A 12301-nucleotide genomic window follows, 5' to 3' on the forward strand; every position below is an offset into this window, starting at 1 on the left:
TTTTTTTTTTTTTTTTGACAGAACACTTTTTAGACAGATCTGAACAGAACTTTTTAGAATAGAACTGAAGGTAATTCTTTTAGTCAGGACACAAGAGAACTTTTTAGACAGAACTGAACTCAAGAAGAACTTAGAAGCATTGGGAGAAAAGGCATTGAGAGTAAGAGCATTACTGTGGCATCACAGCAGGAGGAGAGAGCTCCAATCTTTATTGCATAGAGAAAGTATGCAATAAAGTAAGTATAGACATGTGTGTGTAAGTATGTAATTGTGAGAATGTATGCAAGTTGAACACAACTGGTTTTAATGGAAGTGTATAAATGCACATATGTGATTCTGCATATGAATTTATGAAATGAGGAGAATGCAAAGTGGAATAACTTAAAAACTATAGGTAACATAAAAATCTAAGAGAGCAATGTGCAGAATGCAGAGGGAAAGTGGGGAAGAAGCTGCAGAGAGCAGAAGGAGCAGGCAGGCTTCTCCTTACCATGGAACAGAACAGGTCTTTTCTGAATAACAAGGCAGGCTTAGTCTTATTAAAGGAACAAAACTTTCTTCTTACAAACTTGGGTTTAACTCATTTAGCATTAAAAGGCTAGAAGCATTTTCTTTCTCTATGCAATAAAGATTGGAGCTCTTTTTCCATGTAGAATGAGTGAGTTCTTTCTGAAACCTGTGCTTGGTCTTTTGCTCCAAATGCATATGTAAGTATAGACATGTGTGTGTAAGTATGTAATTGTGAGAATGTATGCAAGCTGGACACAACTGGTTTTAATGGAAGTGTATAAATGCACATATGTGATTCTGCATGTGAGTTTATGCATATTTGCTTATATAAAAGTTTTTTCTTCTGCAAGCGTTATTCTCTTCTGGTTCAATAGAAGTTTATTGTTCAGTAGCCTGACAAGCAAGAGGCATCTGGACAAAAGGGAAAAGGCTCTAGCAATTAATCCTTTACTTAATCTCCTGCTGTTTTAGGATGAGGTGCTAAGTGCCAGAGACTGCAGTTTCTGGCCTCAGGAACACAGAAGGCAGGTCAGCTACAATAGCACAGTAACTTGGACTTAGATAAGTGAACTTTTAATTATTATACTACAACCCTAAATATCTCACAAGACAAAAGTCGTATCCTCCGCCAGTGATCTTCACCCTCTGCTGCCTCAAGGAGAACCAACAAGAAAGAAGACCCCACCGGGGCTGGCCCCCAGCACCAAAGTGTTCATGTTCAGAATATTTATCTATCCAGCCCACCTGTAGTGCTTTCTGGCTTTCTGATGGTGCTATGGATTTCCAGCATCAAGATCTAATGTTTCTCATTGCATTCTGGGCAGTAGCCAGGTACCCAAAACAGCAGATCTCATATATAATTTTTATATCTATTTCTCCAACAAAAAAGGACATCTTCCCTGATTACTGTTCATTTCTTCCTATAGCTTCTACCTGGAAAAAAATGTGCCTGTTTGGAGCTCTGTGACCAAGAACAGTTGAAAATGAAGGCCATGTATGGAGATTACAAGCAGCACAGTGGGGAGGGACAAGGAGTTGTTTCTTTTAATAAATCATTAATGTAAAAGTCTCAACACTACTTGAGTTATTTGCTTGGAGGTTGTTATGGTTTGAATCTGACACATCTCCCTGGTCCACAGTTAATTGTACTGTTTGGGAAGAAGGGGCCTTGCTGGAGGAGATAGGTCAACCGGGTATTTTGTCCTGGGCTTGACATGTTTCTCGTTGTTTCCTGGTTGCTTTAGGTGAGAAGCGTCAACCAAATACCCCTGCTGTCACGATCATTCTCCTTTACTACAGAGCAAAGCAGCTGATTCAGTCAAGCATAGCCTTAAACCCCCTAAAATAGTGCACCAAAAAATTAGTAATAATAATAATAATAATAAGTCCTCCTTCCTTTAAACTGTTCCTCTCAGTTATCTAATCCTAATTGTGAAAAAGCTACTGATGCCAATACGTTAAGTTTTTGTCTTAGTCAGGGTTTCTATTCCTGCACAAGCATCATGACCAAGAAGCAAGTTGGGGAGGAAAGGGTTTATTCAGGTTACACTTTCCACATTGCTGTTCATCACCAAAGGATGTCAGGACTGGAACTCAAGCAGGTCAGGAAGCAGGAGCTGATGCAGCGGCCATGGAGGGATGTTACTTACTGGCTTGCTTCCCGTGGCTTGCTCGGCCTGCTCTCTTATAGAACCCAAGACTACCAGCCCAGGGATGGCACCACCCACAAGGGGCCCTTCCCCCTTGATCACTAATTGAGAAAATGCCCCACAGCTGGATCTCATGGAGGCACTTACTTCCCCAACTGAAGCTCCTTTCTCTGTGATAACTCCAGCTTGTGTCAAGGTGACACACAAAACTAGCCAGTACAGTTTTGATAGCATATTTCTTGTGGGTGGCAATATGGGTCCACCAAGAAAATGAACATACCTTTTCTGTGGTCATCACCAACTGCAGGAGACTTCCTGAATTGACTTGAGTTAGATGGCAGGTGCCCCTACACACCCACCTACCACCCTGAGACTGGAAACTCACAGCTTAGCATCAATATACTCTAGAATACCAAGGTCAGTCAGTCTTGAATAATACTTTACGTGGGTCATATATGTCATCAAGCCCAGACAGTTCACACAGTCTCTTCATACCTTTATGGTGGTAAGAGCCGGGCCCTGTGGGTTGGAGAGATGGCTCAGTGGTTAGGAACATTGACTGTTTTTCCAGAGGTTCTGAGTTCAATTCCCAGCAACCACATGGTGGCTCACAACTAAAGTGATCAGATGCCCTCTTCTGGTGTGTCTGAATACAATACAATGATGTACTTATATACATAAAATAAATAAATAAATCTTAAAAAAGAAAAAGAACCAGACCCTATATCCTTCTAGCTCAGTGAACATACCTTAAGTATTGCTTCAAATACTCTGGGTTTTAAGCAAAGAGAACCATTGCTATGGCAACCTGATTATCTCTCTAGGTGGCGGTATGTTGTGCTTGGGGGATAGGGGAGAATCAAGGACTCTGATACGATGTCCTATCAGAACATCAAGAGTAGAAGGAGGCCATATAGCTCACTTTTCTGTCACTGCCATGTAGAAGAGTGCTCTCCAACTCCAGCCTGAATCTGAAACTCTAGCAACGTCGCCCTGCCCGGGAGCAAACTTTCTGAGAGGGTAAGGGGTGGTGGGTGGCAAACTTCCAAGCCTTATTTCTGCTGCCCTTTACCTATCCTAATCACGGCACAGCTTGCAACCTACAGTGCAAAGGATGGCTTTCCGGAATTGGAGCACACACCCAGGCCCTGCCCCAAGCGGTGCCCCGGAAGTATTTCCCAGGCTTTCTCACGGAGGAAAAATGGCGGCGGTACAGGTCGCCGCCTCCCTTCCTTGTGGGCAGCTGCGAGAGGCCCCGCGGGAACTGTCGCCGGAGCAGGACGATGGGTTCCGCCGCTTGTCTGCCAGGCTCCGCGCGCTGCAGCCGGATGATAGCACCGTGTCCCGCATGGAGATTCACCTGCTCTTCGACCAGCTCATCTCCGAGAACTACAGCGAGGGCAGCGGCGTGGCCCCCGAGGTAGGCGGAGCGCCTCATCCTGCCGGGACAACGGCTGGTTCCTTCCTCCGGCCCCTCCGGCTCTCACCCACGTCCTGGATGACTTAGTTCCAGGCTGGCTTTCTCCCTCGGTCCGTGCCATATTTCTCTGCCCTCCATCTGAAAGCTTGCAAGCCAGCATCTTTTCAAAGGCTTCTGCTCTGACGCCCTCAGCTGCCATCCCTGGTGAGCGACTCCGGGAATGTCGGAGCGAGGATAGTCTTAGTTGATTTCGCTGATGTACGCACTGAAGCTCACAAGAGATCCAGCGTCACGGTTTGGGCAAATGGCAGAGCTAGATTGGAACCTAAATTTGCCGTAAGGCCTGTATTTTCTGTTTTGTTTCGGCACTAGCTCTCGTTTGCTTCCACTTCTCCTGTCAGGGTCATCTCATTCATACACATCAGCTCTTGTATATCACTAATTCCCAGAACCCCTGAGCCAGTCCTACCTGCGAGCATCTCAAACTTGATAGCTCGTATAGATGAATACATCGTCTCCCATACTCCTAATCCCCAATTCATTCTACCCTACCCCACCCCAAATACACACAAGGCATGCACACTGCTTCTTTTCTTTACCCTGGAGCCTGTTGGATTAAAATTCTTCAGTCTGTCTCAAACATGTTTCTCAGTTCACACTCTTCTCTCCCTAGTCTCTCACTGATCTTCCTCTATTCTAGCCCCATTCCAGACTATTCTTTGCCAGAGTCTACTATTGGTTAAACAAAACAAAACAATGCATACAAGTGTAAACATAATCAGAGATTTTCTATGTATACTGGCAAATGGCAGAAGCAAGTGGCCAAACAGTAAGAGAAAAATATGGGGCTTAAGGACGTAAATGGGAAAGAATTCGGAGCAGCTCACCGTGGATAAGGGAGCAGAGTGGAACTAAGTGAAATTAAGGGAGCTTTTTATTTATAGACTTGGCTATTTTGCACAACAACAACAACAACAAAATGTGTGCCTTTCCATTCTTCTCTCCTTGTTCTCTTGGGTTCAGTCACTTGGCACTTGGTGCCTCGGGTTCAGGCACCTGAGGACTTTGTGCATCTCTGAGGCTTCCCGCACTCCATCCCCTTCCCTTGTTCTTTGATTACGAGTCCGTCTGGCAAAGTTCTATTTGTTCTTCAGATCTTCTTTGTTATCTTTTTGTCTCCCTCTCGAGGAGACAAATTCTCTGTGGTTCAGGAAAGTGTTTGTTTCATCTTTGGAGTAAAAAAAAAAAACAAAAAAACCTAGCCTACTGCCTGACATGTACTAGATGCCCAGAGCCTTTCTATTCATTAAGCATCTGTAGATGGTGTAATCTGTGGATAGCATCCTCCTCTCTCTCTCTCTCTCTCTCTCTCTCTCTCTCTCTCTCTCTCTTTCTCTTTGTGTGTGTGTGTGTGTCTGTCTGTCTCTCTGTGTGTGTCTGTCTGTCTCTCTCTCTCACTCTCTCTCTCTTTATAACTTTATGTAAGTGTTGTTTCTGATTTGCCCAATAGCATTGCTTGCTTGGCTCACTTGGTATTTTTAGCTATAGCTGTAGCATGTGCATTTCTGTGTTGGCATTTATTTAATAGCCCTGTATGGTAAAAGCGCTTTTCCTTCCTTTTAGTCCTTACTAATTTTTGTTCCTTCATTCCTCCAGCCCCCACTTTCTGCCTCATCTTTGACTCGGGTATTTTTTTACTCATTGAGTGTGGAACAGTCCGTGAGCTTTTCCGTTTGACTGTGGGGTTTGGGTCCGTGAGCTTTTCCCTTTGACTGTGGGGTTTGGGTCCGTGAGCTTTTCCGTTCGACTGTGGGGTTTGGGGGTGTTCGCTTGGCTAACAGGTGCATTTATCTTTGTTTTCCTTTTTTTTTTTTTTTCACTAGGATGTCAGTGCTCTTCTTGTGCGAGCTTGTCAGCTGGTGCCTCTTAACCAGAATCACCTTGTGAGCAAAGTGTGTCAACTGATCCATCGTTTGCTTAACAGATTACAGGTAATCCTGTATGTAACCTGAAGGCTCAGATCAGGGAACACCACACCCATTGTAGATCTGATAGGCTCGCCTTTTGGTTTTGTTCTGAGACGGGATCTTAGCTCCAGTTGGCCCAAGAACTTTCTGATCTTTGTGTTCATCTTTTAAAGTGTTGGGATTACAGATGTTTGTTGCTATACACCCAAGTCAGTTGTCTAATCTTTTGTAAAGCCTGGAAAAGCAAAATGTCTTGGGCTGGGAATGTAACTCAGTGAATTACATTCACTTAGAGCCTTAGCTCCCTGGCATGCATGAGGCCATGGGTTTAATCCCAGCATCAGTACCACCAAAACCAAACCAAACCAAAACCAGTGCTTAGTAAGAGTACATCGTTAAATCCAAATGCAACTGACCAAATATGTATTCTGATCTGAGAAATTGTAGACTTTTGCTTATGAGGAATATTCTTTCATCTTTGGTTCAGTAAGCTAACATCACTCATGACATCTTAGTTTTTTCGGGTTTTGTTTGTTTTGTTTTGTTCATGAAAAATAGAATTGACCAAGATATATCCCAGAACAAAATTACATGATTCCCCATTTCTTTCCTACCAATATTTTTTTCCTGAAATTATTATTTTTGCAATCTACATAAAACCCCCCAAAGTATCTTGGGAACAGAGAGCCGCAGGATAAAAAGTCCATAGTTATTTCTGTGAAGGTCTCTTCTGCAGTTCTCCGTCTGTAAAACTTCTGAGCCAGTCCCTGAGTAGATGAATATATGGATATCAGCATTGTGTCAGCCAGAATCCTTTGGGCTGCAAGAGGGGAGGGCATCCAATAAAACCAGAACCCCCTGTGGACAGGGAGTAAGATGCGTGCTGAGGTATAACCAGCTGTGTGTGTTACAGGAGCTGAGGAGTTTCCAGAATGTCACAGGAGGCTGTTGGGGGTGGGCGGTGGGGTAGCTTCTGAGTTCTTACTGTTGTCCAGTGTGCTTCATCTTTGTGACACTGGCAGTTGGAAAACTTCCCATCACCTGTGGCACCTGCAGCCCATAGCCAACTTCTAGCATTTGATGATACTATATATGAACTTAAATGTCCATAATTTGTTTTTTTGGTTAGCCCACTCTCTCTCTCTCAAGAGGATTATAAACTCTGGGGGAGGGGCACAGGAATGTGTCATATCTTCTTGGTATATTCCTCACATCATGACAGATAAAGAGTGGGTATTTAGCAGACATGTTTATTTGTTGTGTGTTAGTTGAGTAACTACTATGTATTAAGCCAATTTAATTGAACTAAGACATCTCAGTGTATTGACTCTTATATCTGTATTTATGTCTGTCAGTTTCTGATTGGTTCCAGGAAAAGTTACAAGGACTACCAGATTCTCCTTTAGAGGGATCACAGGGGCAGAAGTGAAGGAGACAGTGGGCCAAGGAGGTCTCCCCTATCCTGATCAGACTTGCCCATGCGTTCTCTTAAGTGAGAGCATCTCTGTTTTCTCCTTTCTCTGCAGGTGGTTGTGGATGAGCCGAACTTAGATTTCCTGTTGACCTACACGATCTCTGCTCTTCAACAGTGTAGCTCTTGGACACACATGGAAATTCTTCAAGCCCTGGCAGCTCTGGTTTACTGCAATGGCTCAAAATGTCAAAAGGTAGTGTCTTAGGTTCTGTTCTGTGATATACATAATGAGCAAAAGCAACTTGGGGAAGAAAGGGTTTATTTCATTTTACAGCTTATAGCCCCATCATTAAGAGAAGCCAGGGCAGGAACTATAGCAGAACGCATGGAGAAATGCTGCTTACTAGCTTGCTCTCTTTAGCCTGCTCAGCTGCTTTTTTATACAACACAGGCCCAACTGCCTAGTCCTAGGGATGTTACCACTCACAGTGGGCTGGTACCTTCTACATTAGTTAGCAATTAAGAACATGACCCACAGACATTCCTGCAGGCCAATCTGATGGAGAAAATTCCTCAGTTGAGGTTTCCTCTTCCCAGATGAGTATAGGTTTGTGTCAGGTTAACTACTGAAGCTAACTATGACAGGTAGTTCAAACTATTATGTCTTTCCTTTGAAAGGCTAGTAGCACAGACTTGAGAGCCAAGATGCCTATTTTCCAGTTTCCATCCTGTCACTAATTGCATGTGTAGCCTAGGGAATTTCTTACTGAATGCCCTGGAGCCTTGTTTATTCATGTATGAAATAGATGCTCCAAGGATGAAGTGAGATAGTACTTGGCACTCTATTAACTGTCAGCCATTATTATCATCACCCTTTGTCCATGTAGCCAAGACTAAAGAACCCCAGCAATGACATAGTAATGATTCTTACCACTGATTTCTGGCATACGTTTGGGTAGCCATTGAAGGATTTACCTAATAGTTCATTTTTTGATAGCTAACTGCCTTTTAGTTACGAAACTATTGTCTAAACAAGTACATTCTTCCTAGAAGCTGTTCTCAGACCCACTCTGTTGATAATTTGTTTCAGCATCTCCCAGACTTGCTGGGCAAGAGTGGCCTCTTGATGAAGTTGAGTGACTTGTCTCACTCTGACCCTGAAGTCAGGAGAGCTGCAGTACACTGTATGGCAAACTTATGTCTCAGGTATGTGGATCCAGGTTTCCCAGTAATAGAAGGTAGGACCTATCCTGGGCCCTCTGTAGGTTGTTCTGTCTGCCTGAAGCCAACTTAGAAAAGTGACATAGCCTAAGCTATGCCTGGTGGCACATTCCTGTAAACCTAGCACTCAAGAGCCAAGACAAGAGGATGCTGTTCCGCATAGCAAGTCCCAGACCAGCTTGGGCTCCAGGCTTTTATTTTGACAAAAAGAAAAAGACCCTAGTTTACATTCCCCATGCCATTCAACAAGGTTATCTTATTGTTTGTTTTTAATTAAAGACTATCAAGAAGTGAAGGGAGAAATGTATTCTAGAAGTGTAAAGGCATGTAATATGTCAGTTTTATTTTCCGCCAATGTAAATTTTAACCATATTCTTTTAGAAAGAATATTCATGTGAGTTTAGGCTCTTGTGAGAGTTTCTGTTAAGTTCAGTTTCTTCTTTAAGAAGATGGAGCAGGTCTGTAGTATGCAATAGCGAACAGGCAGCACACACTTGACCTTGTCTCTGGGTAGCACTGCACCGTCCAGTGCCTAGGAAGGCAGCCTCAGTCCTGTTCTCCAAGGAAGGCAGCCTCAGTCCTGTTCTCCAAAAGATCTGTCTGCACTATTTCCCTCCTGTGACTGAAGGGCAAAACCAAAACAGATCTTTTCTTCCCCACATTTCCTGAACTACACTTCTGTGACGTTTTCCTATAGAAATTTCTCTTCCTTCTTCATGCGTGTTCAAGCCTGTGCAGGACAGCAGTAACTAGTCAGCCAAGAGTGCAGTTTCTGGAGTGCAGCAGTGTTCAGGGCGTGTTCCAGACTTAGCGGACTGCATTGCCGTTGCTAATGCTCGCTCTTCTGGAAGCACCACTTCAAAGGCGACTGAACTGTCTCCTCTACATGTGTTTCAGTGTGCCAGGACAGCCATACTTGGAGGAGCCCTACCAGCATGTCTGCTTCCAAGCTTTCTTGACCATTTTACAGTCTCCAAAATCGTCTGATATGGAGGATATAACATTTTGCATGGTAGGTGGGGCTGCTACTTGACATCAGAGTATTGCAAGCATAGGATAGAGGCTTCAGGGTGCGCGAGCGCGTGTGCGCATGCGTGTGTGTGTGTGTGTGTGTGTGTGTGTGTGTGTGTGTGTGTAAATGGTGTCTCTATTCAGTGGCACTGAAGTCAGATCTTGTGTGTGTGTGATGGTGTCTATCTGTCAGCAGCACTGAATTCACACCTTTGGACTCAAATGATAAGGATCAGTTTTGCTTGTTTTGGTTTGCTCTCAGTTTTGTTTTGACAACTTAAAAGCCCATATTCTTTCTCCTTCCCTGTCTAAAAACAATACAATGATTATGACTGATTTTAGGGTAAAACGGAGAAAATCTGCTCAACAATATCCTTTTTAATGACAACTATGATGATGTGTGGGCATATTTTAAATTAAGCATACATTTCAAACACTGTAGATCCAAGATAATAAAAGTTATTTTGGGCACCTCGCCCATATCCAAGACCAGGTAGCAATCCATTCCTTGGGCTGAATGAGCAGCAGGTTTATCATTTGATGGGCTGTTTTATAACCCCCTGCTTGTTGAAGGTTTAATGGCTCTTGGACAGCTTTCCAGTGCACATTTATATATGCGTCATGGCTTCTAAGGGCAACAAATGGAATAATTATACTCTGTTGCCTCCATGTTCTACCCAAAATTGCACTGATAAAACCATATTGTGGAGCTCTTACGCGGTGCACAAGATACAGCATTTAAAGTGTGTGACCTAGTCATGTCCTTGTTGTTATCTTTCGGTTAGCAAGCATTAGCTTCTGGTATCATCATTGTAACTATAATCCTGAAAATTAACTTTCCCCACTATTTTAACAAGTCTCCGGGTCACACCCTGCCCTGTACAGATTATTACTGAAGGACAGAGCCCTGGAGGTGAGGTTACTGACCTGAGAAATCTGTGGTGATCGGCCCTTCCACCCTCCCATGCCTCGCCTTCCCGAGCCACTCGGGGTGCTTTCTTACAGAGATCTTCCCTTCACCTCTCTAAAAGGCACTTTAATATGTGCATGTGATCATGTGGGCAGGCCGTAGCACTTGTTTTGAGGTCAGAGGACGTTGGAGAGGTTGTTTGGTTCTGTCTTTCCACCATGTGGGTCCCGGGAACTGAAATTAGGTCTCCAGGCTTGGAAGCAGGTGACTGTCCCTGCTAAGCCGTCCCACAGGCCCTCCGCACCTTTCCCATGGTCTCAGCTGCTCCCTTTCTGGCTCATCATTTATACCTGGTTTATGTGTGTGTGCAGTAAGACTACTCAGTAGAGAACTCTTCTGGAAAGTGGCCCAGAGTGCTCATGGGTCTGTTCTCAGGGTCCTCATCTCTGCCGAGTGCTCCAAAAAAGTTTTCACCATCTAGGGGACTTTTTCTCTTCCATTCTAAGTGGTCCCAGAGGAGCCAGATTTTATCCTTCCTTCTAACTTGCATCTCTGCCTCCCCACCCTCAGCTGTTACAGAATGCACTGAAAGGCATACAGTCACTTCTCAATGGTGGGAAGATGAGGCTGACGCAGACTGAGCACCTGGGAGCGCTTCTCGCTGTGCTGAAGGTGAGGTAGGGGTCCGAGGGTCCTCACTTCCTGTTTCACACCTCAAGTGTGGGGGCTGCCGCATATCCTCTCTCCTCTCTTCAGCTAACTGTGGGGTATAAGAATTTCTCACATGGGTCAGGCAGTGGTGGCAAACACCTTTAATTCCAGCACTTGGGGGGCAGAGGCAGGGGGATTTCTGAGTTTGAGGCCTGCCTGGTCTACAGAGTGAGTGGCTACACAGAGGAAACCCTGTCTCAAAAAACCAATTAAAAAAAAAAAAAAAGATTTTCTCACATGGATTTTAAGAGCAGAATAAAATATTCATGTTCAGGCATTCTCAGATAAAAGAGATTAAGAGCAGAAGACAACCACTATCAAGCAAATATATCAAAGTTTTAAGAAGTACTTTTGAATCTTCTAAATCTATGATGAGATACAAGCTGTAGATAATTTAATTACAGATTATCGTGAACCCACCTTCATCTGTGTGTTCTGAAGGAGCTGTCAGGATTAGCCTCTGAGCCTACACTCAGTAGGAAAGTCAGGCCACCCTGAGAGGCCCAGCACCCTTCAATTCAGCCAGGAAGTCAGAGCCTCAGTGTTCACCTCAGGTCAAAGACATTGTTACAGTCTAGCTTCATGACCAATATCTTAGTTATTTTCTCTTAACCCCTGATTAAGGACAGACAGATATTGCAATGGTTTGAATATGCTTAGCCCAGGGAATGGCACAATCATGAGATATGGCCTTGTTGGAGTAGCTGTGGCCTTGTAGGAAGTGTATCACTGTGGGGATGGGCTTTGAGACCCACCTCCTAGCTGCCTGGGACACAGTCTTCTTCTGGCTGCCTTTGGATCAAGATGTAGAACTCATGGTTCCTCCAGCATCAAGTCTGCCTACAGGATGCCATGCTTCCCCACCATGATGATAATGGACTGAACCTGTAAACCAACCCTAACTAAATATTGTCCTTATAAGAGTCGCCTTGGTCATGGTGCCTCTTCACAGCAATAGAAACCATAATTAAGATAGAAGTTGGTACCAAGGACTGGGGTATTGCTGTGATAGGCTTGACCATGTTTTTGTTTGGAGGAATGTGCATTTGGGGTCTTTGGATTTGGAAAGCAGTGGGATGCCTTAAGTGGGGCTCGGTGGGCTAGTTCAGTAGGAATCTGGAAGGCATCGAGGCTGAGGATGATTTGGGTTGTGGGGCCTGGCTCCAGATGTTTCAGAGGAGGATTTTAGTATGTGGCCTAGAGACTCTTGTGATATTTTGGTGAAGAATGTGGTTGCTTTTTGCCTTTGTCTGAAAAGTGTGCCTGAGGCTAAGGTGAAAAGACTCAGATTGATTGCGTTGACAAAGGACATCTCAAATCAATCAAGTTGAGACTCTGTCCTGCGGTTCACTTTTGTAAGGAGCATTTTGATCAAGCGTAGCAAGCTTAGAAAGGAAAAATACAAAATTTATGGTTCAAGTATTAAATGGGCAGCAGGAAGTGCAACGGAGCTAAGTCCTGTGTTCAAGGATATTAAATGGAATTTAG

General features: G+C 44.1%; 2 protein-coding genes across 2 annotated transcripts in view; both read left to right on the plus strand.

Annotated features, from left to right (window-relative positions):
- The window catches only part of LOC110305995 (protein Wfdc21), a 6619-nt gene extending 5034 nt beyond the window's left edge, over positions 1-1585 (plus strand). Inside the window, exon 3 of the mRNA XM_021178185.1 lies at positions 1437-1585. The gene's annotated coding sequence lies outside the window, so the exon portion shown is untranslated. The remainder of the gene's footprint in view (positions 1-1436) is intronic.
- A 1750-nt stretch (positions 1586-3335) lies between these two features.
- Positions 3336-12301, plus strand: part of Heatr6 (HEAT repeat containing 6) — a 28815-nt gene continuing 19849 nt past the window's right edge. Inside the window, exons 1-6 of the mRNA XM_021176334.2 lie at positions 3336-3579; positions 5463-5570; positions 7073-7213; positions 8051-8166; positions 9079-9193; positions 10673-10774. Of these exons, the coding sequence (XP_021031993.1) occupies positions 3361-3579; positions 5463-5570; positions 7073-7213; positions 8051-8166; positions 9079-9193; positions 10673-10774 (801 nt within the window). The 5' untranslated portion in view covers positions 3336-3360. The remainder of the gene's footprint in view (positions 3580-5462; positions 5571-7072; positions 7214-8050; positions 8167-9078; positions 9194-10672; positions 10775-12301) is intronic.

The sequence above is a fragment of the Mus caroli genome, chromosome 11 (assembly GCF_900094665.2).
Source record: "Mus caroli chromosome 11, CAROLI_EIJ_v1.1, whole genome shotgun sequence".
NCBI classification, from domain to species: domain Eukaryota; kingdom Metazoa; phylum Chordata; class Mammalia; order Rodentia; family Muridae; genus Mus; species Mus caroli.